Source organism: Lytechinus pictus, chromosome 13, assembly GCF_037042905.1.
Source record: "Lytechinus pictus isolate F3 Inbred chromosome 13, Lp3.0, whole genome shotgun sequence".
Classification (NCBI taxonomy): domain Eukaryota; kingdom Metazoa; phylum Echinodermata; class Echinoidea; order Temnopleuroida; family Toxopneustidae; genus Lytechinus; species Lytechinus pictus.
Window position 1 is genome coordinate 20,744,374 of NC_087257.1, and position 25,262 is coordinate 20,769,635.

General features: G+C 36.7%; 1 protein-coding gene and 1 long non-coding RNA gene across 2 annotated transcripts in view; both read right to left on the minus strand.

The window, feature by feature from the left end:
* Nucleotides 1–2,874: 2,874 nt before the first annotated feature.
* Nucleotides 2,875–13,326, minus strand: LOC129271900 (uncharacterized). The gene is made up of 6 exons (XR_010295497.1): nucleotides 13,285–13,326; nucleotides 10,648–10,815; nucleotides 9,689–9,856; nucleotides 7,513–7,667; nucleotides 6,074–6,195; nucleotides 2,875–5,227 (listed from the first exon to the last, which is right to left on the minus strand). It is a non-coding gene; the product is annotated as an uncharacterized LOC129271900 (long non-coding RNA).
* Nucleotides 13,327–22,645: 9,319 nt separating this feature from the next.
* Nucleotides 22,646–25,262, minus strand: part of LOC129275137 (polypeptide N-acetylgalactosaminyltransferase 13-like) — a 30,996-nt gene continuing 28,379 nt past the window's right edge. Inside the window, exon 12 of the mRNA XM_064108658.1 lies at nucleotides 22,646–24,921. Coding sequence (XP_063964728.1) covers nucleotides 24,772–24,921 — 150 coding nt within the window. The 3' untranslated portion in view covers nucleotides 22,646–24,771. The remainder of the gene's footprint in view (nucleotides 24,922–25,262) is intronic.

A 25,262-nucleotide genomic window follows, 5' to 3' on the forward strand; every position in this document is an offset into this window, starting at 1 on the left:
AAGAAGAAATGCTGACCTGTTACCCCGCCTGTTACCCTGCTGTTTCAAGTCAGTATTCTGGATAAAATGCGCAAGCAACAAGGAACTTGATCGGATGATTGCGTATTTTGCAGTTGATTGTTTATTTCGTGTTACGGAGCCTAGTATTGACCATAGACCTAATAAGGCCAATGAGCAAAGTTCATTTGGTACAAAGGCTGCCTCTGCGACACAATGCAAATAACGCAATATAGACATGATGTTCTTAAACTTTCAACCTTCTTCATAAATGTAATGTAAAAAATAATTTGTTCGCAGATAATCTCACCGTTTTTCCAAAGTTCCCCAATTTCTCTTCTCTTCTTTGTTGAAAATAATAAGTCACTGTCAATGAAACATTTCGAAAGTATAGTAATAAATGTATCGATGATCTCCAGACGACATTCACGGACCACTCTTCATTCTCCGAACGACATTCGAGCACGCCAAAACCAATATGAATTTACACACCTGATCACGTCGCCTACCTATCCATATAGCTCATCGAGTAAGATGAAAGGAATAAGAGGTGAAGTTTACACTCCGCGACTATTTATGAAGGGCAGAGAAGTGTAATGACTTTTGTTGGTGATTTGGATTGTCTGTTGAAAGATAATGGATTCGTGTTCGAGTTATGATGACTGCGAAGGATAATAAAGAGAATATATTTCTTTCCTTGTATCTGGAAGTAGAGTTATGGAGTTAACGAGCACCGATTTACGGGGCTATTTATCGCAAAGGTGCCCGAAGGGGAAAATTAATGTCCCATTCAATGCTCCGAGAACAGGTATTATCATGAGTATGATTCTGTATGGTGATCGATCAGGGTTTGGGTGTTATTGGTCGAGGAAGAGATACAAATAAGAAGATAAACCGGGGGAGAGAGAGAGAACGTGGATAGAAGAGAGAGGGGGGGGGGCGAGAGACAAAAGAGAAAGAGAGGAAAAATTGGGAAGGGATGGGGATAGAAAGACAGAGAAAAATAGAACGGGAGAAGGAGGAGAGAAAGAAAAAGAGAGACCTTATTATAGATGGCAGAGACAGAGGCAGAAATGAGGGGTGGGAAGACATATAACTTGAGGGAAGACAGATAGAGAGACAGAAAGACACACGGAGACAGAGTGGGAAAAGATTACTAATCAAAGAAAGAAAAAGGAAAGAGAACGAGAGAAAGAAATATTGGGGTACATTTTCAGGAACGTATATGGTTTTTAAGGGTGAGTTGCACTTTGTATCACTGCATTATGCCAGCATGAACGGAAACCATGAAAAAATATCTCGCTGTTTTACAACAAATGTTTTTATTTGCACTTTTTAACCAGAATTCTTTGAACTATGGTATTTCAATTTCGTGCACAACACACACTCTTCATTGTAATTTGTTTGTGTTTATCTTAAATTTCAATAAGTCCCGGACTGCTGGATAAAGTCATTTCACATCATTGCGCATGATTTTTGTATACATTTTCAAGATATTCATTTTGAAGAAAGAAAGGTATGATGGGTTCCATAACATTCTAGAGACACATAGAAAAAGAAGAGTATCACTTTTGAAGTCCTTTTTTGGATATGGTAAATAACCTGAAAATACACGTCTGTCTCTGTTCGATTTCATTTTTACGTTATTATAACAATTAGTGTCCTCTTAGATGTGGATGGTATAACATAAACACATGTTTAAGTATTGGCCTACATTAAAGTATTTACAGGAATATTTATTTCGATTGCACCTTAAGGACGTTCCACATTCAAAGTGAAATCCATGTCATTTTCACCAAACTTTGCACATACATACTTTAGAACCTTAATATTCGAAATATGCAAAAAATAACATAGGTCCATGTGCTTGATTTTTTGCTATAGAGTTTCAAAGTTCACCCAAATTGATGTTCTTAAGAATCGCGCATTCACAAGAATTTGGCATTTTTAGACCGCCCAAGATTACTACAATGAGTTTAAACCTCTATTACTCAGTCAAAATACATTAAAAAGTCATCAAATTTCGCAAGAGAGTTAATGATTGTATCGTTAGAATGGAGAATCTATTTACAGTACTATTTGTTTGCAATTTTAAGTTTAACAGCACTGTTAGTTCTTAAAAATGGCGTAAAAGTTAACAAAATCCCAATCTAAAAAATGTAAAAATTTCAGTAACACACTACAAACGTACAATAAATGCTGCACTTTATTCAAAATCCATGTCATTTACACCAAAATTTGCATAGTTGTAGAGGAAGGTATACCTAAGAGGTACAAACATTAAAAAATTGGGGTTCATGTGCTTGTATTTAAACTATCAGCATTTTTATTAGAGCAGATGTGCTTTTTAAAACACCAAAAATGCGCCAAATTCTTTGTATCTATGTGAAGAAAAAAATCAAAACCACTCTACCATTTATTCAAACTCGGGGTAATATTCGTGATTCTTGGCAGCACTGCAGAGTAAAGTACTGTATTTTGAAATTGTAGAGAATATTTTTTGAATGGTCCATGGAATAATTTCATTTTTTAGCTTCATGAAATAATGCATCAGATCTGCAGTTAAAGTGCAGAAGATGACAAAAATCAGCTCATACCCGCAGCTAATTAATCACCTGTTCATCCACTCTCTAAATTCGAGCGATTATAATTGTAATCAAATAGATTAACTTTTTAATCCAGCTCAGATTGTCCTGAGGGACAAATCCCTTCAGATTAAAAAGTAAACTTTTCTTGGATTACTCATTTTTAATCTTCAGGAAGATTACATCAATCATAATCAAATTAGATTAAAAACTAATCAGTTATGAATTAACTATAAATCCCTTTCTAGATTAACACTTTCACAATCTAAAAAACAGTACACAATATGAAATTAAGAAATGGGTGCTTTTACAGCTTTATTTTCATAACATTTCATCAGTTAACATTCAAAATTCAATGCTTTCAAAGCATTATTTACATTGCAACAATACACATTTCAGTTAACATTCAAAATTCAGTGCTTTCAAATAATTATTTACATTGCAACAATACACATCAGAGTGTAATATGATTATGAAGACCATTGTACAATCAATATAATGAAAGTAGAAACATTAAATATTCTGTACAATTATAAGGTGAACCAGAAATATCACCGAAGGTGATTAATACCCCCGCCCCATCAATAACATGCTGTTACCATGACAACACGATTTTCGACTCGTAAAAAATGTGTCTTGCACATCCTCACATCAAGACAAATGTTTGTGCCAAATTGGTTGAAAACTGAGGAAGTAGTTCGATCCACAAGATTTTTTACCAAATTTTATGACATAACATGCCCTTACCATGGCAACACAGTTTTCGACACATGTGAAAAATGTGTCTTGCACATCCTCACACCAAGACCAATGTATGTGCCAAATTTCATGAGTATTGGTTGAAAACTGAGGAAGTAGTTCGATCCGCAAGATTTTTACCAAATTTTCTGACATAACATGCCGTTACCGTGGCAACACAGTTTCCGAAACATGATGAAAATGTGTCCTGAACATCCTCACATCAAGACCAATGTATGTGCCAAATTTCATGAGTATTGGTTGAAAACTGAGGAAGAAGTTCGATCCACAAGATTTTTAACCAAATTTTATGACATTACATGACGTTACCATGACAACGCAGTTTTCGACACATGTGAAAAATGTGTCTTGCACATCCTCACACCAAGAACAATGTATGTGCCAAATTTCATAAGTATTGGTTGAAAAATAAGGAAGTAGTTTGATCCACAAGGTTTGCAACGGATCGCCCGCCCGACCATACGCTGATTACTATATACCCCCTTCAAACTTCATTTGGCGGGGGTATAATTATGATATTAAGTGCTGTGATTTGATATGAATTCATAAAAATACACAGAATAAGTTATATCATATATAATAAGGAAGGGATAAGTGACCAGGCAATGTATAATATTGAAAGAGTTTACAATGCAAGTTTTGTTTCAGCGCTAATCAGTGTCATAGTAAATAATTTCATGGCATAATTAATTATAGTCATGTGTACTCAAATTCATAAATTGCAGAAATAAAGAAATGAGAGCAAGTTAAACAAAAACTTTCAGATTGTCGTAACAGAATAACAGACCAACAGGGACCGTGATTAAGTCTCTGCTGAACTTTGTCCAGGTGAGACAAAAAGAGCAAAATAAATATGAAAATGAAAGTTTAACCTTAATCAGACTGGAGTATTTTGGAGGATGGAAAGACTTTTTTTTTTGGGGGGGGGGTTAAATGCCCTTAAGGCCCCCCCCCCCAATCTCGGCTTTGTTGATCACGCAATCGAAATTAGTCATGCACGTCACCCATGACTTAATCTACAAAACTGTATACTATTTGATTGTTCCAAAATTATTCAAATTAATTTGTTATTAATTATCCTAATTTATGCATGAAATTAGAATTTGACTGTTTTAAATTATAAGGCCCTTGTACCGCTAATCTTTTTAGAGACTCCCCGTGAGATTCTGACCAAATGCACATCAAAAAATAATCAGTATCAAAGTGTTTTAAGTATTTAATTGTTTTTGAAATTTCATATGTATTTCTTTGTTTTCAACTTTTTTTGGATGGAAATTGTTGACAATAATTTTATGATCTTAAACAACATGAAATTAATTGATTTTAATCAGTAAAAGTAAAGAGAACAGTATGAATTTTGGCTACAAACAGAATTTGCATTTTGAGCAATTTTGGGACTGACATGCACCTACATAATTATGCATAATTTCGGACTGCATACCCAGGCGTCCCAAATTTGGTCTCAAAAGTTGCATGAGATTTATCGACAGATTTATGGCAAAAAAAAATTCAAGGGGGGGGGCCTTTCACCCTCCTCCTCCCCAGTCTATTTAGGGTTAAATTTGTCTCTATGTCTTAATGCAAGACCCTGTAAATTCTGCTTGATTCTTTAGCTTATGACTCATGAATAATAAATCACTCTCAGCGATGTAATATCAAACTAGATATCACCTTGTTTTCTAGTTACTTTTGTGAAAAATGTGTCTGCACATCCTCACAAGCAGACCAATGTATGTGCCAAATTTCATGAATATTGGCTGAAAACTGAAGAAGTAGTTCGATCCGCAAGATTGTAGTGGCTTGCGTCTGTGTCCAAGGGCTAGAATATAGGGCTGCCGAAACTCAGCAGACTTCCCAGCTGCTGTCGCTTGAACATCTGTCCCAATCTGGCAAAGAAGCAGAAAGAAGTGATAGTTGAGCATTGACAACATGAGCTACAAATTTTAAAAGCATAGGCCCCAACAATATCATATTCAAACAAATGTAGAACCTAATTACTCTCGTATTCAAACAGGGAGGAAAAAATTTACATGATGTAAACCTGTAGTATATTTGAAACAACCCCATGAATGAAGCATTGGGAGGCTGCCATGATCCATAAACAGCCAACAATATTTATAAGCCAACAATGAGGTTTTGCCAGTGAAGGAGAGATTAATGACTGCATGTAAACATGCCTGCACAGCTGGAATTTGCATTACATAAGATATTGGAATGCATCTTCAGGATAACATACACCACTGCATTATATTTCTATGGCCTCTTTCAAGTTCTGGCTCTGCAATTTGTAATCATATTATAATTTTTCTTTGTTCATATTTTTGCATTTGTTATTATACATGAAGTTGATATTGTTGTTGGATGAATAAATACTACAATTAATTTCTTTTTAACGATCACACAATTCTTAATACATAGGATACACAGAAAAATAGAAAAGTTTTCATAGTGAAAAGTCAAGGGGAGAGGCATTAACCAATGTAGAGGAAGATTCATAAAGAGGTGGCACAAAGCCCGGGAACAAAAGAAAAAAACTAACATAGACTAATTGGGCCGGGTGGAGAAAAACCCAATGAAGAGGGACAGACAGAAAAAAAAAGATAGGGAAAAAAATTTGTGAAAATAGCAAGAAACACACACCAAAAGAGAAGCATTGTGGGACAGGAAGTTAAGGATAAATTGATGTCTGGTAGGGAACCCAAAATTCGCATATTCACTAATTGACTTCTTACAGGTCTGTACTGGATGAAGTGCTCCAAACTCGGCGATGCTCTTGAACTCGAGGTGGGGTTCTTGGTCTTTGTCAGTGGCTTATGTAACATCAGCAACAGTGCAGTTAAACCACACAGGTCTCCTGTAAAAGATAAATATTATGATATTATAATTTAATATGTTTAATTAACTTTGGCACACTCCCTTATTGTCATGTAATGATAGTAGGTAAGATTATATCTTATCTGCTCACTTTGATGCAATGATGTACATACATGTACATTGCATCATCTCCTCATTGTAATGCAATGCATATATTGTACCATCCTTTCATCACAATTTCATGTGTGATAGAGAGAGAGAGAGAGAGATTACAAGGTCTCGGCCAAACTTTGTTCAGGCAAGACAAAAAAAGTGTGGAGACAACTGTTGTTTGGATCATTAGATCTCTGAACATCTTTTTAATAATCATGGAGAGTGCCACTTAAGTATTTGAAAACGGATAACTTTTAATATGTTTTGTCTGCTGTCACCTAGATAAAGCAGCAAACAAATTTTCTTTGCACAACCAAACTGACAATAAATATAAATCAGAAATAAAGGGGGAATCTAGGCTGAAAATCTGATAATTTGGAAAGTAGAGTAAAATTTAACAAGTACAACACATCATATGTGTATAAAAAATCTATCCCTTATATGGACATAACTCAGTAACAACAATGATCATAAACATTCCATCAGGAGTCAGTCATCCTAGTTTATTATGTCTGGAGCAGAAAATTTGAATAATTATTTCACATACTAAAATACAAAATAAAAAGTTGAGGTGTGATATCATCAGCTTGCTCATTGAATATGCATGAAACCATTTTATTGAAGAAAAAAAATGCCCCCCCACCAAAAAAAAAAAGTGACTTTGTTACTTTTTCATCCGATTTTGATGACATCTTTAGTGTTGCGCTTGTTATATTTTACTCTATAAGACTTGAAGGTATATCTTTGATGTACTAAACTCTTTTATATAACAATATATGCCAAGGCGCTTTCTTTGATCTCCTCTATGCTCTATGCACCTTTTATATCCCCTTCAGTTCCCATTGTTCTTATATTCATGGAAGTAATCCCTTTGATGTTTCCCCCTCTTTCCTATGCACGAACCTACTTACTTCCACTGCCACATCCTCCTTCTTTCACCTCAACTCTATTCTTACTATTGTTTTCAATTTCTTTTTTTTCAGCCTAAACCTAGCATCATACATGTACATAAGTTGTTGTATCTTCCTCTTATCTTCATTTGTTCTCCTGACGACGAGCTGCGCAGTTCAGCTCGGAATGTGGCGTTTCCAACTCTTACATTGTTGTACCGCAAATACCTTCCGAATGGATTTATATTTTACTCTACTTTTTCAAATCATTTGAATTTCAGCCTGGAGTCCTTAAAAATAAAAACTTTACTCACTGTTGTCTCCTTCCTCAAAACTGTTGAATTGATTCTTTTACCGCTGGATACCCGCTCAAACCTAATTTTATGATACGGTCTCGGTAGAACGACTCCCACTTTGAAATAAAATTGTCAGAAAGGTGCCCATGTTCTGTTTCAAAGTCCATGTTGATCTGTAAAACCAAACAGTATATTTTTGTAAACCTAACATTCATGATTGTAATAATAGAACATTGGGTCCATGATTCAATGCATACATTTTGCCTAGTTCATGAAACATGGACATAACCCACATAAGGATAATTAAAGGAGAAAGAAACCCTAGAAACCAGTTGAATTCATATCAAAGTGAAAAATCAAAGAAACGTATTGTTGAAAGTTTGAGCCAGATTGAATGAATAATTAGAAAGTTATGAGTATCTGAATATTGAGATCACTAATGCCATGTAGATCCTCCCATTGGCAATGCGACCGAGATCTGTGATGTCACAGACTTAGAACTCCCCCCAGCTGTGTGCGCTATGAACGCCTAGCTTAGCCGGGTAATATAGGAGCGCTTTGAGCACCTAACAAGGTGGATATGTGAGCAATATAAATACCCTATATCATTATTATTACTTTAATACTTATTTCACTTAAATTCTCTCTTTTATAGAGTCTATTGCAAGATGAGGTGTTCTTTTATGAGAGGACAAGTACAGAGGTTTCACAGCATTATATCATGGATGATTTGTTTGTCATATCATAAGAATGAGCAAAATAAGATATTTTGGGGTATATTTTCAGTGTCCAAAGGGGAGAGTTGTACGTCTGTGACATCACAGATATTGGTCGCATTGCCAATGGCAATGTCTCCATAGCATTAGTGATCTTGACATTCAAATGCTCATAACTTTCTTATTACTTGCCAAATCTTACTCAAACTTTCGTTGATTTCATTCTTTGATTTTTCTACTTTCACACAAGCTAACTTGCTACAAGGTTTAATTCTCCTTTAACATGCATGATTTGAGAAACTTTGGATCTACCCTAAATATGATTGGAATAAAAGCCCTATTTACACCTGGAGAAAATGGGAAAAACTCTAACATTAACGGGAAAGCCTAGTACAATTTCCTCTCTTGGTGAGAAAAGTGCATGCATTTTGTCATTTACATTAAAATTACAACATATATTCTTTATCTTTAACGCTATCAAGTAAATATTACCCTGCTCCACATGAATAACTTTAAGTCCCTACCCCTATGGATGATCCTCATCACGTTTGGTCTTGAAGATGATAACAATCTGATTTACCAGACCCCCCCCCCCCCGGCCCCATTTATTTTCTTTTACACCTACAGGGGCCCAAGTAGCTTGCCTAGATATTGTCATGAAAAACTTATTCTTCCATAAAGGTAATTATACAACATATCTTGTTTGTAGAGCTTTTGGGTACCTGAAGAATTAATTGACCCCCCCCCCCCTCCACCACCCCTGGCACGTTGCCACATGCCATATACGAACAACTTCAGGTCCTTACCACGTAAGGACGATCTACATGTTTGGTTGAAATCTGATATCTGGTTCTAAAGAAATTCAATATGAAAATATGATTTCCCAAATTGACCCTTTTTCCAATCTTTCATCCCCTTTAGGAGCCCAAGGTGACCATCCTAGGTCTTGACATAAACAACTTATATTCTCCATTTATAAAGGTATCTACATTCAACAGATCATGACTGTACTGCTTTGGGTCTGGAGAAGATTTTTAAAGTTTACCCACTTTCTCCAATTGGGGGGGGGGGGGGGGCACATGCTCCATATGAATAAACCCCCTAAAGATGATCGTCACCAAGTTTGCTCGACATCCGCCCAGGGGTTCTTGAGAAGATTAAAATGTAAACAGTGTAGGCACAACGGACAAACAGCGGTCACAATAGCTCACTTAGATGGGCCAAAAATAAGGGAACTGAGCATCAAAATCCTTAAACTGACAACAATCAGACATAGTGAGAATCTGTGTTCTTTCAGTACAAATTGGCAATCATAACAATTTTAAACATATTTAAGTCTTAGTGGATATATTATAAGCAAATGTTTTGTTTAACACGTTGAGCATTAAAGTAAAAATACAAGTGTTGCCAATTAGCAGAAGAAAAGGTGATCAAATAGGCCTCTAAATAAGTCGTCATGAAAGTTTTGGTTAACTTACAAGTTCTGGCATCTCTTGTATCCTTGGAAAGGTGGTGATGAAGTCTGTAATGGTCATGTCTGTCCTCTTCTTTAGCATCATTTGACAATAAGCAGCAGTGTCTTTGAAAAATTTGATAATTTTCCCCTTATTTGCTGCAGTGGGAACTGTGTGCTTCTTTCAGTTAACCTGAAAGACAGAAGTTACTGTATTATTTCAACCATCAAAATAACCTGCATGTACATGTAAGGCACTTTTATTGCCTTGGACATACTCTTTGTATTACTTCTAAACGTGCCTTTAATTTGGTGCCCCCTTGATCTCGTATTTTGAGCTATTCTGCATTTCATACATTACACAGATGTGCATGCGTACTAGGGATGCCATCGACATGGCAATTACATCATCAAAATGACAGAAACCATGCCAATATCGACATGAGAAATAGATTTCACAACATTTGTCAATATAATTTCGTTAAATGTTAACTGCATGAAATCACCTATTAGAGCTTTCCAAATGTGCATTGTCACTCAGATTGATGAAACAAACTTGAGAATGAAAGAATGATGATTATCAAGGCATATCATTGACCAATAATAATTTGCTTTGAATCTCTTTTTTTACATTTTAATAATTTATTTGACTTATTTTTTAATTGTTCGGAGGGCTTTCGAACAAATATATACATATAATAACTACATGTACAGTTTGCAAGGTGTAATTATTGTAAAATCATTAATCTGACTTCGGTTCAAAGCGTGAAAGCTGTTCGAAAATACTTTTGATGTCTTTTCAAATATAGAGCAAGTTTTATTTTTCTACTTTTTCCTTACCAAAACTATATTTGTGCTTTAAGAATATCTTGAATTATCTTTTGTTTATTTAAACTCAGACAAGTCTTTCAGTCAGCCACCCATCTTATTTCACATATTATTTTGCAGGAATCAACACTGTAACAAGATTGACATTTCTCACACCTTTTCTTGTAATTCTTCATCTTGAAGTAATTCCTCATCCACTATCACATCTTCTTGTTTGTGATCATCTGATTTGGCATGCTTCCTCTTCTTACCCTGTTTGCCATTCGGCCTCATATTCTTGAATCTGTATTCAATGAATCCTTCATTTTCTGAGAAGAAATGCTCCTGTCATGTCGAAAGTATAAAACATAAGTAGTCACATGATATCATGAGATCCAGTACTTCAAAAGGCAAAATCATGCATTCTTCGTAAAAATAAATAAATAACCTGAGTCAAAAAGGGGCCTGAGCCTTCGATCCTAGCAGAATCTTCTTGGAAGGAAAACTCATTCAGTGTATTGCTATGGTAACCAAATAAACAGATAATAATTTTTAAAATTTTTGTATTTTTAAAAGAATATGCAATTTAGTGATAAAGATGTAAATTTGTGAGCTTGTGATTCTACTAATAAGATTGGCCTTATTGTCAGCTTTATGTAAACCAAAATCACAAATACCATTGATTCTAACTGGAGTTATGAAGATAATATCGGCACGCAAAAAAAGGGCCCCAAAATTGGAAAAATCCTATTTTAGGGGCGGTGGGCGGGGTCGGCCAGTTGCTTTTTTTTTCCTTTTTAATTAGACATCCTGTAAATCAACAAATAAGTAATAATACGAATTACTCTTATCATTGGAATTCTTGTTTTTATTATATCAATAATCGTTGCTACGGTAACACACTCAACATAAATACTAAATTGCATTTATACTGGACCTGCCTATCTGTATGCATTTTGTGTACATTATTACGTCATTTTGATCCAAAATTTTACTGGTTTTTAGTTAACATAAAAGATAAACAAATACTTTATAAAAATCATCAAATTAAATATCAAAATAACAGGAATTTACTCTAGATACTTTCTATTGATACCAATTTCTAAGATCTTAGGTGTTTTTTACTCTGTTTATAATGTGTCACATGAAGACATGCTTCCATTTCACGGAAGCGTGCCTGCAGGCACGGTCGGCGGTTAAACGCTTAATGGAGTGTTAACAGAACACACGTGTCACCTGCTAAAAGTTCAAGGCACAATAAAGGAAAACTGTGCAGGCCTACTTATGCATAAATTAGCCAAATTAATGAATTTCCAAATTCTATGCACAAATTATGATCACTGTACTTAGCTCTACCAGATTTAGAGTCAAGTTGGACTTAGACCTACAGTTAAAAAAAAGCATTGTTTGGTGATTTTAATTTGCATTAATTAGCAATTAATCAATTTCCACATTATGTGTAAAGGCTATGGTTCCTGTACTTACATTAGCTTTTAGTTTTAGATCTTTTACATTTAGATCTAGACCCATCTCCTAGATTTTAAGTATAGTCTAGATCTAGACTACTTGGCCGGTCACTAACAATAACAATATTCACAGCCGTAAGGCCCAATTAAGTTTGTGCAGGCTCCACTCCACTTCACTACCGCTACACTACGCTCCACCTACCCAAACTTTGAGACCGTAAACTCTATCTGATATTCCGAGTGACAAAGGTGGGATTTTATGGGGGGAAAATATAAAATTCATGCAACATCACGATCTTTAAAAACAATTAAAACTAATATTCTTACTTTACACCAAGTTTCACTTCTTTTCCATGCTTCTATCAGTCTCAAAATTGGTGATTTAGAGCCAACATGAAGTTCCTCACACGTATAAATAATCCGCTGCCGATTTCAAAACATCGCATGCGCGCGCGAGGGTCCGAGCTCGGACCGGACCCGGTAGCTCATCTCATGCGATACGGCAGCGAATTATTTATATGTGTGAGGAACTTCATGTTGGCTCTAAATCACCAATTTTGAGACTGATAGAAGCATGGAAAAGAAGTGAAACTTGGTGTAAAGTAAGAATATTATTTTTGTTTTTAAACATCGTGATGTTGCATGAATTTTATATTTTTCCCCCATAAAATCCCACCTTTGTAATTTGGAATATCTGATAGAGTTCACGGTCTCGAAGTTCGGGTAGGTGGAGCGTAATGTAGAGGTAGTGAAGTGGAGCCTGCACGAAATGTCGAGGTACACTCACACTGGCACCTAATTGGTCTCAGGCCTACTGTAACTTAATTGCATGCGAAATTCTTGCCCAGAATTAACTGCGACAGCCCGAACGCTCGAACGTCTGCAGCGTTCGGGCCGGCGCAGATATAGACCTCTTCAGTCCACAACCTGCGTTTGGAACTGGATTGGAGGCAACAAAGCCGAGGTTGAGGAGAGCTAGTAGGGTCTCGATCTCGCTGCGATTTTCGTTATTACTGTTAGCTTTATGCCGTGTTTTTGCAACAAAATAATATTCAGAGTATATAGCAACAGATGGTAGGTAAACATAGTACTGCAAAATATTGAATTTTATGATGTGCTTGACTTTTGGTCCAACCCTTCACACACACTAGACCACTAGATCTCGTCATCATGCGACGGACAGTTGTGTTAATCTCACGTTCAACTCACACGTACACGTAGATCTCGTTCGCGAAAGTTACAGCGTCAATTGAAACGTACTTTCAATCTCAATCAATCACAGTTGCAAATTGCAGTCATTAGCCCATTCTTCCTCAGCTTTGATCTGTACAATTCAATAAACACATACCTTTCAAAATCTGAATGATTTCCTCCCCGAAATCTTGTAAAATGCAGTGGCGGATCCAGGGGGGTGGCGCAGGGGGCGCGCGCCCCCCCTAATATTTGAGCGGCGCCGAAGGCGCCGCTCAAAAAAAAATAAAAGAAAAGTAAAAGAAAGAAAAGGCGCTGCTTGAAAAAATAAAAATAAAGGAAAGAAAAGAAAAGGCGCCGCTTAAAAAATTATACACTGATATAACATTAGCAACAGTAAGGAAAGACTATCCCCCAGCAAAGCACAATCATATCATCTTCCTTATCTTTTCTTTTAACTACCCTTTTCCCAACAACTTCGCCGGTTAAAAATAATCAGCAGTGCGCTGCCTGCATATAACTGGCGCCAATCAAGAATAATCAGCGCCACCTTAATCTAAATCGGCGCCGGACAAGAATAATTAGCGCCATTTGGTTATAAATCGGCGCCAGTCGAGAAAAATCGGCACTGCCAGAGTCTTAACCGGCGCCGATCAAGGATAATCTGCGCCACCTAGCTAAATCTAAGTCGGCACCAGATAAAAATAATCGGCGCCATCTGGTTATAAATCGGCGCCGGTACAGAAAAATCGACGCTGCCTGAGTTTTTAACCGGCGCTGATCAAGAATAATCAGCTCCACCTAAATATAAATCGGCGCCGGGCAAGAATAAACGGCGCCATCTGGTTATAAATCGGTGCCGGTTAAGAAAAATCGGCGCTGCCTGAGTTCGTAACCGGCGCCGATCAAGGATAATCAGCGCCACCTATATCTAAATCGGGGCTGGTCAAGAATAATTAGTGCCATCTGGTTATAAATCGGCGCTGCCTGAGTCTTAACCGGCGCCGATCAAGAATAATCAGCTCCACCTAAATCTAAATCGGCGCCGCGGACAAGAATAATCAGCACCACCTGGTTAAAAATCGGCGCCAGTCAAGAATAATCGGCGCCTCCTGGTTCTAAATAGGCGCCAGTCCATTATGAATTGCCGCTGCCTGAATCTTACGTGACGTCGGTAAAAATAATCAGCACTACTTGTTCTAAATCGGCGCCGGTCAAGAATAATCAGAGTCCCCTGGTTCCAATAAATAGGCGCCGGTAAATTAATGAAGAAGGGCCTATTGCCAACCAAATCTAGATCGGCGCCGGTCAAGAATGATCAGCGGCACCTAGCTGAGTATACATTTTATTGTTGAATGGTCATAACAAAGCTTATTGCATGCCCTTACAGAGTGGACTGGGGCGGGGCAGTTGCCCACAGAATGACAGATATATATTTATATATATATAAAAAATCCCAGAATCATACAAAAGCGTAAAGCAAATCCTTTAATTTTGATCTTATTTTCCAATGCTTTAATAAAAAGAAGGTCAGTCACTTTTCTTCTTTACACATTCCACATTGTGCCACCTCTATGGCCTTTAGTTTAAGACAGCTTCTATATAGTGTTTTATGAAGATGATTCGATATTTTAGCCCAAAACTTTGCTAAAACCCGTTGCTAGTACCGGGAGTGTATAATTACGCAACCAGTCGTATATTGAGATTGAGCTACACAACTCGTTCTTTATTTAAAATCGTGGTTAAATTATCCGCTTCTCAGATTGGAATATAAAAATTTTCAGCTCGCGCTTCGCGCTCGCATCATTTCTGTAGCAAAACCCCATACATTTCATGATTAAATAGGTGAATAGAATGTCCCTTTTTCAGGACTAAACGTCAAAAGAACTCCCGCTTCGATTTGCAATAATCTTTTGCTGGATATAATCTTGTTCTTTATTACAAACGTCCATTAAACTGTCATTTTTTCAGATCGAAATATCAAAATTTTAAGCTCGCGCTTCGCGCTCGCATCTATTGTTTTTTTAGATACCCATCTTAATCATTGGTACCAAAAATGCATAGAATATCAAGCTTTCTGGTCAGAATATAAAGAAATTTCAGCTCGCCCTCGGCACTCGCATTATCTGTGTAGTGAGATATGTATCCTCCTCATGAGTTACTACAAATTAACAGTCCTAAACAGGCACCTTTTTCCTGTTTTCAGGTCAGTATACTAAAAAATTTCAGCTCGCGCTTCGCGCTCGCATTAATTTGTTGGTGAGATATGTATTTCTATCTCATGAGTCATATAAATATATATGCATATGTGTGTGTGTGTTTGTGTGAGTTTGTTTGTTTTGTGTGATATCGAGCGCCTTTTGGAAAGTTGAGTCATGATTTTGCCCCCCAAATCTTAAAAAAGGATCGACGCCCCTGTGTATATATATATTCATATAATAAAAAAAAACTTGTATCTCTATTAATATACAAAAGTATTGGCCTCATCGCAATAAAAGGGTTAATACACGAGATTTTGAAATCGCACATAACATGCATAATTTTGTGGTACTTTTTGCTTGTTTCTTTCTTTAATTAGTTTTTCAATCTCTCTATATATGTTTTAGAAAGATTATATGTTTAAATTGATGTATATTTTCTGTTATATTGAGATATGAAGTGGACTTCAGGGAATGGTCGTACGCAGCAAGGGGGAAGGGGGGGGGGACACATTCGCGATCTGCTGTTGTGAAAAAACATTTTTTTTCCCTTAACATTTCATGAAAACTATGAAAAATGTGCAAATGTGAGATGTGCACCAAATTTTCGAGTCTTGCCCCCCCCGGAAATATTATCTGCGTGTGGTCATGCAAAATGGCATGACTGGAAATCCTACATTTTGAAAAGAGCATTTGACAGGGTCAGACTTTACCCCTTTTTCAACATTTTCTTTTATGGCGCCGGTGAAGTGCAAAAATAGTGCGCCGCTCGGTAGTGCGCCCCCCCCTTCGCCAAAAGCTGGATCCGCCTATGAAATGTACTCCAGTTCGGCCATCCTGATCCTGGTATGCCTAGATTCAACAGCTCACTTGCACAGTATGTTGTGCGGTAAGGTACGGTACGGTACAAAAAGTCGACAGAAGCTTGATGAGCGCCGCGGCGTGGTCATGTGACAAACTGTAAGCCTTTTCATTGGTAGATAGTTTGAGTATTTTGTAATTTTGTTTGGATTAACTTTAAATGCGCGCGAATTCGTCGATTTTTAATCCATTTCGGATTGACAACGGCAAAATATAACCGAAATAGTTTACAATATTTTGTAATCGCTAACTAGAGTACTATTTGTAATCGCGCGAATTAAGAGAGCATTGTGACGTCAGCGCGCAGAGTGTAAACTATGCGCAGATCATAATGCGCACAAACATAACTGTGGAACGTCCTTAAATGTTTTTTTTTATATACAGTTATACATGTATGAAAATAATTATGTATATGCCTTCAGTTAACATTGCGAACGATTTCAAATTATCATGATTCACCCGAAAACGACTCCTGTGTCCTGTTAAAAACTAAACAAAAACGTTGCGGTTTAATGGTTAAACACCTCTTCCTCAACAGCGTTTAAATATTTTGACACCTACGGTGGTGTTAAGTGCTCTTACTGGATTTTGATCTGCGGTCCTTAAAATTCCTTATACTATTCATGCTATTGTAAACTAGTTAGAAAACAACTTATTTCTGCATGAAGTAACTCTTTTAGTGGGACATGCACTTTTATATTTGTCAAAATTTGTCCGTTTCTGTGAGTCTCTGATTCACGTAATTCAAATAATCCGATTTATGAAATAACCAAAACATTTGAGTAACACGAACAGGCAGGTGTGTAGATCGTGTTTTCATAGTATTAAACTGACGATACAAACCCCGTCCCCTTGTATTTATAAAGCGCTGGTCGAAAGTTCCACATTTCTCGCTTATAAAAGTTCGAAGTATCTTCTCATTATAACAAAAATAAATTGCCAACCAGTACAGCAAGAGTCATGATGTTGGTTAGTGTACATCGGTCATTTTACTCCGGTGTTCATTTTTTGGTGTACAACTCCAGGATGTAATTTTAACACCCTAGGGTGTGGTCCCGTAGGGACACCAATTGGTGTCAGTTTTCACACCAGAGTTTTTACAGTACGATAATTGAGTATCTCCATAATAAGACCAAATTTCATTCAATGATAATACTAACAACAGCTAATTGGAAATTTCAAGCGGTAGATACAGTCACGTAAGCCTACACTAAAGAGGCTCATTATCAATAGCAATTATTGCTTTGAAATGTGAATACTGAGTTTAAAAGTGAAGAGATAAACGATTAATGCCTTCATAAATTATAAACGTATCTTTACATTGGCAAGTTGTTGAGAGATATATGTAAGAAGGTTGAATATGTGTTCAAATATCTAATGGAAACATGCGTCCATTTTGCAGAAGAAAGCAGTATAGTAGATACAAATAAAATTATCTGCAGTTACCGTAATTATAACCACAAAAATTGAGATTAACCTAGATTGTCAAAATTAAATGAGATTTCTGATTTTATAGTTTAAAAAAAAATCTCAGTCGAGCGAAACGAAAGTTGTTTGACCTGTTGGTGACAATACGCAATTCAATTTCATATCAGAGTGATTTCATTGTAATGTAGACAAAACCGGAGAAAAACAGACTAAAAAGTTCATTCTCCCTTTATCACCTCATCCCCCCCCCCCTCTCTCTCTCTCTCTCTCTCTCTCTCTTTCCTTACTTTCTTCCTTTATCTTCTTTTCTCTCCCTCTCCTCTCCCCTCATCCATGATTTCCCCGTTTATTATTTTTCATACTGATCCCGTCAGGAGATGCCTTCATATAAATGCCGATATAATTTTGAATTGAGTCTGTCAAGGATACCCTTTTCTGGCAGAAATGGAATGTCAGATTTATATCCTATCCACTGGTAGTAAAGATTCGACCCTCTTAATATCATTCTTATTTTTCATGAATGTTTTTAAAGTACCTTTTTAACAAACGAAATTTGACGCGCTTGGCACCAAAAAAAGATCTACTGCATATACCCAGAGCTTAAGAGGGCGCCTCGATAGTTTGGGCTACTGCCACCATTGGAGATGCCGCGGCCGAGTGGTCTAAGGCACCTGACTGTACATGGAAAGTCCGGGGTTCGATCCACGGCAGTGGCACCTATGCCCGTGAGCAAGGCATTTAAGAACGTTCCATAGTTATGTTCTTCTTCGTACTCTTCTTTTTTCATATCAATTTTCTATTCTCATCTTTTTCCTATCTCTCTCCCTTTTCTTTCCAATCCCCTTCTCTTAAATTTCTGCCTGTCTGTCTCGCACTCCCTGTATCTCATGATATAAATGTATTTTTTACTCTTATTCTGGGATTGCCCTCGATAAGCGTCTTTGGCTTTTTGGCAATCCCTCCATATGCAGGTAACATTATGTTCTGCTTCTTTGGTTGTTGTTTTTTGTATTTTTGTAGCTATTGATACTGGTATTTTTTTGTATTCTATCATTTTTAATTAATTCTTGTTTGTATTTTCATCATGTTTTCATATTGTACAATTTTGATATAGAAATAAATGAATTGAATTAGAATGAATTGAATGTTTGTGGGCATCATGATTTGCGCATATTTTCACACTTTGCGCATTGGACGTCACATTGGATGAACTGGTCATTACTCAGCTGAAGTTGAAGTTGAAGTTGAAGTTGTACAAGTTATTAGCTGAATTTCCCCATTATATGCATTCCAACTGCAGATCCGATGTGCTATTTTATGAACCTAATTAGCCGAAAAAATTCAATGGACCAATTTTTTGTAATACCTCTGCATTTTCAGAATACTTAACTCTGAAGTGCTGCAATGTATGATGAATATTGACCTCGAGTTTGAATAAATGGTAGTGTGGTTTGAGGTTTTTCTTCACATTAAATTTGATACAAAGCATTTGGCGCATTTTTGTTGTTTAAAAAAAGCACATTTGCTCTATAAACAAAAGTGCTGATATAGTTTGAAAGCAATCACAATCACGGACCCCTATTCTTTTTAACGCTTACGCTTATTAAGTATATACTTTTCTCTACAACTTTGCAAATTTTAGTGGAACGACATGTGTTTTGAATAAAGTGCACCATTTATTGTACTTCTCAAAATTATTATAGAAATTTCAAAAAATTGTTTAGATGTTTTGTAATTTTAAGAACTTCCAATTCGGTGAAATTTGAAGCTCGATAGCAAAAAAAAAACAAGCACATGAAAGCATATTAATTTTTGCATATTTGGAATAGTCAGGTTCTTAAGTAACTATTTGCAAAATTTGGTGAAAATAACATGGATTTCATTTAAATGTGGGAAGTCCTTAATCGACAATGCGCTTAATTATCTTGCATTCAAATAATGAAAATGCTATACGCATTCTTGGTAACTAGGTGTTTTTGTTAAAAAAAAAAAACATTATTACACGATTCCATATTGTAGACCTAGTCTCTCCCTACCCAATCTGCAGCCCCATCCCTCCTCTCATTATCACCCTTGTCTTTCTGCCTCTCTCCCCCTCTTCTTCACCCACAAACACCCACACTCTCTCTCACACACACTAACACACACACACTTTCGTTTTAAAGGGTTTTACAAAATCGAAAATAAGATTGAAGGCACAAAAATCACCACGATATCTTTGTTCTTTTTTAATATGCTGAATGACAGTACTATTTGACACACAAGACACCAAATCTTAGGCTTGTTCAAGGTGCATTTTAGTGTATTTATACAATTTAAAGGCCTCGTCACACCAATTCCGGTCAGCGGGGAAACCGAGTCCAAATCCGTTACTCTCAGAGACCGAAAAAATGATACCAAATTTGTTTTGCCTATATACCAGCCATGTTTATGATAGTTTAACATGGTAAAATCAATGATTGGTTCGGGAAGTCTATTTTCAACTTAAAAATGAACCATATAACCGGACTTGGAAATCTCTCCCAAAAGGTAGGGGGACAAGGGGCTGGAAGTTTGACAAGCAAAAAAAAAAAAAAGGTTACCACCCCAAATTTAAGGTCATTTCGACGAAAAATAATTTGAGAAGCAAAAAAAAAAAAGGTTATCACCCCAAATTTAAGGTCATTTTGTCCTAAAAACATGTTTTATTTCGATTTTGAATGATTTATTTCTTACCATCATAAAAGACCACAAATAGTAGGGGGACATTTGATATTGTGTACCCTCTACTATTTTGAGTAGAGGGGACACGTCCCCCTGTCCCCCTGGGATTTCCGCCCATAAGTGGGGGCTAATTAGTCTTTATCTTTCTACATACATGATCTAACTAAAGCTAAGCCATCCTATAATAATACCATTAAACTTCCTTCTATCGACCTACAAATGATGAATAAATGGGGGGGGGGGGGAACAAGCATTGGAGAAAGAACTGCATGATAATATCCCGTGGGAAATAAGCAGATAAAATAATGGTATATTAGAACATCAATGTCTTTTCGATTGTATGATTCAATATTTGCTTATCCACAAAGTGAATTCATTCATAAAACCGCGTTGTTAACTTATCATTGTAAACTTATTATTTCAGATCTTTCGATGTACATGTATTATCAATTCAAAACATACCTCGGTGTCTTTTAGATTTCGTTCATGAATTAAGAAAAAAATGAGATGAAGTGCGGATCGGGTCCTCCAAAAAGCAAACTCAAAATAATAACGGGGTTTATTCTGGTCGACCTTTCTTGAATCGAAATACGCCGCATCCTATCCGGATCCGATCCGCATCCAAACATAATTTTGACAAAGTTGCACTTATATTCACACCCATAAATGCACTTTAAAATTGTTTTTGCTATGTCTTGATAAAGTGAAACGTAAATTTTCTTGGAAGAGACAAATCAAGAGAAAAAACTGATAATCGTTAGGGTTTTTTATCGCCATGAACACCGATGCACTTCGTGTTATGGAAGACAAAATGAGACAAGCAAACAAAAAATGAATTCTAATGGAATGAGCAAAAACAATGAATGACAATTCAAATCTGGTCCTGGATAGGAATGTTGGGGAATTAAAGTGGAGCGTTGTGGCCCAGTGGATTAGTCTTCGGACTTTGAAACAGAGGGTCGTGGGTTCGAATCCCAGCCATGGCGTAATTTCCTTCAGCAGGAAACTGATCCACAATGTGCTACACTCAACCCAGGTGAGGTAAATGGGTACCGGTAGGAAGTAATTCCTTAAACAGCTGTGTGCGCTATGAACGCCTAGCTTAGCCGGGTAATATAGGAGCGCCTTGAGCACCTAACAAGGTGGATATGTGCGCAATATAAATACCCTATATTATTAAAGTGATACAGGAATAGAACGCTATAAAATAGGATTCAATGAAACAAAACTAATCAACCAAACCAATTCCAAATGGACTCCCATGCATGTGACAATGATCAGACAAAATATCGTTTATTCGGTGAAGAAAACAGTGCAGAATAAAACTCGCATACCTATTGGTGTTCTTTTAAACGTAAAATCTCGTAAGTAATTTTGCTCGAAACGCCATATCTGCCCTCCTCATTTTTTTGGCTCATTACACCACTAAACTTAGGCAATGTATATCTATGGTGTACTGATAAAAGCCCCTAAAGCCCCTAGCCTACCATCTTATACCGTTTTCAGTAAAACCCCCATTTCACAGAGAGCAAGAACTCTGAAAGATCGCTGTAAGACCAAGAAACTTGCTTGATTTTTTAAGAGTCCTTCAATGAACTTTCAAAGATCTCGAAGGTCTTTCACGATTCCCGATTGATCTTTCAGTGGTCTTTGTGGTCTTCATGATCTCCAGAACTTTTTGAAACAATTCAGCACAGTCTTTCAGGAAAAATGATCTTTTGATGGTCTTTAGCAGTCTTTCAGTATTGTCTTGATAAACTTTCAAAGTTCTTATTAGTCTTTCCATGATCTTTCGACAGTCTCTGTAGATTTTTGCGGAGATCGCTGAAAGACTCATGAGAGATCATTCAAAAATCATTGAAAGATCACTGAAAGACCAGGAAACGTCTATGGAAAGGATTCTGATTGTTGCATAAAAGAACTCTGAAAGACCATTGAAAGATCCCTATAGGACAATTCTAAGCCAAAGAAGTATCAGTCAGTCTTTTTGAGTTCTTTGAGGGGTCTTTCCACATTCCAAAGCCATTCCACAGAGATGACAAATTTCAGTGATCTTGGAGACTGCTTTAAGACCTTGCCAATGTTGTTTTTCAACGGTCCTTCAAAGGTCTCCCTTCTGTGGAATGGCCTAACTCATGATTTTTGGTCTGCATCATGCAGGCCCAGACTAACATTATAGTCCGCATCACTTTCATTCTAAAATGTCTATAGGCCTATATACTCCGCATCATTACAGTTTTAGGGCATATATTAGGCTTTAAAGATCAACCCAATCATAATCACATTTGATTATAAAAATACATAGATAAATGTGTGGGTTTCTTTTTAAGTATCCGGGCAAGAATGCAATGATTTACAAGCACAGCTTTAAAGTGGACTTATTCATTTCCAACAGTGTTTTAAGCTACAGCATTTCATAATCCATCTGATTTGCAAATAATTATAGTTTCCTTGATATGTTTGTATGTATTGCAGGTTTGTTTCATTCTTCAGTTGTTTATTCTAATGGCATTTCAATGGATAATATACTGTTTTGTTGAAAATGAGAAAAAAAAGAAAACTAAATGAACAATGTTAACTTAATCTACAAAAAAGGTTCAAAATATAAATTCAAATTCAGTATTATTATCATCGTTATCAAAATATTTACAATATTTCATCATGATACATAACCATGTTTACACAAAGTACTGATAATTTTCCTTCAAAATAACAGTTCCTCAGTTGAAATTGCACTTAATTTGGACATAAATATTACATCAAACACGTTTATGAATTACAACTTTTTTTCAACAAAACACGCGTATATAAACTGCGTATAATAAACAGTAAATGATAAACGGGCAAAAACGACTGCATTTTCTAATCGATCATAAAAATTGTATTGGGTTGATTTATTTTACTTTGATTGCATCAAGAACTCTGTAAAATCAATCTAACAAATAACTGCACGATTAATCAGTTAACTATTTCTGTAAACAATACGATGTTCTGTGAATAGCACACCTAGTCTAGACTGCTAACACCACTGTTTTGTAGAGTAAGTTTTTGTGTAACAGGGTCCCGGTCAAATTAGTGATTATCTATTATCTACCCCAGCTTATGAAATAAATGTTCACATACATTTTAAGAACTTAGGAGCTAAAACTCACACCAATTGGTGTACCTAGAAGACCACACCCAGAGTTGCTTAAATGACACCCAAAATATTGAACATAACACCAAAGAGTGTAAAATGTAAGGTGTTGTAATAACACCCATATGTGTTTGATTAACACCAACAATTTAACTCCGGATTATAATGGCTGATGTGGTCTCCTATATGTACACCAAATAACTCAACAGATTTACTGTGTATATTTAAATCTGCCTTGACATCAATATAAAAACTATATATTTCTACTGCAAGCTTTTTCTCTTCGGAATGTGTCTATAAAATTAGAACGTCAGCAAATTGGTAAATAACAAGTAATCATAATAAGGCTTTTTAAATTGTCAATATGTATATTAAAATTGCACATGAAAAAAGTGTGGTCTAATCACGTTTGTTTGCAATTTATTTTTGCAGACATTAAGATATTTACATATTTTACTATGATGTATATTTCTTACAGAAAATTTCTTATTTTTATTGTATTGGTTCGATTGACAAAAAACGTCTCAGACTTTATACTTTTTAAAGCGATGATCATAACACATAATGTAGAATATAAGACACGATTGCCTACAAAAGACCTTTCATCGGTAGTACTTTCAAAACACAAATGAAAAGCTAAAAGGTTATCTTCTAAAAGCACGGAAATGCGATTCTGAAGAACCTTCAAGGTCGCTAAAAATCGCTTAAACGCAACCGACTAACATATCAATCATTGTTTTCGTGACGTCATCATCGCAGCCTGCTTCCGGATAGTCAGGTTAATCTACTCTAAATTCCCTGGTCATGTTTAACTCCAAGTTTATCTGCACTTTCGGGTGAACCTGCTCCGCGCTGAAGAAAATCACTTGCACGCTCTCCGCCCGTAGTTTTTTTTCGTGATTCATTTTCTTTACCAGATTCTAGCTTACACCAACGAAACCAACCCCAAACCGACCAATGGTATATCATTTACATTTGCGGGCGCGTCGTGGTCTAGTGGTTCTGACTCTCGCCTTTCAAACAGAGGGTCGTGGGTTCGAATACTAACCATGGCGTGTTTTGCTTCAGCAAGAAATTTATCCGCACTGTGCTGCACTCGACCCAGGTGGGGTGAATGGGTACCCGGCAGGATTAATTCCTTGCGTACACTGAGCGCCGGTGATGGTAGCTCGAGCTAAAGCCGGGGTAGTAATAGCAGCGCTTTGTATTCTCAGGCAAAAAGCGCTTTATTACATCTTTGGTCGGTCTGGGATACGGTTTTGGCAGTGTGACTGTGGCATTTAAAAAAAAATCGAGTGAACACTTCCCCGGCGGACCCTCATGGAAGTGCGTGCCCTTTTCTGTTGTAGTACCGTGAAAAGCTCCATTTCTGTGCCGTGGTCCCTGTGCAATGGTTGAACACAGCCATGGTGTGATCCGTGCTAATGTCAAGGCATTTCCCAGTACCCGAGTCTTGTATGGTTCCTCCCTGCAATGAAGAGCGAGAGAGAAAGGGTTAATGGCAGGGATGTAGTGTAGTCCCGGGGGCCGGCCTCGATACAGCATTTTGCCGGTCTTGGCCTCGGCCCGGAACCCGCGTACAAAGTCAATGGGAGAGGAAAGTACCGGCCTTGCACCTAAATGATAAATAAGATTGAAAAGATGAAATGAGAGTATGATATACTTTTACTGCACTGTACACACTGTGTTTTTAAAATGACCCCAGTTGGTGTCAATAGAACACCTAGACAAAACATCAGTCTATTTCGTTCACGATACTCCGCTGACACTTCCGTCCGGCTTCGCGGCAACTCCTCTCTCCCTCCAAGA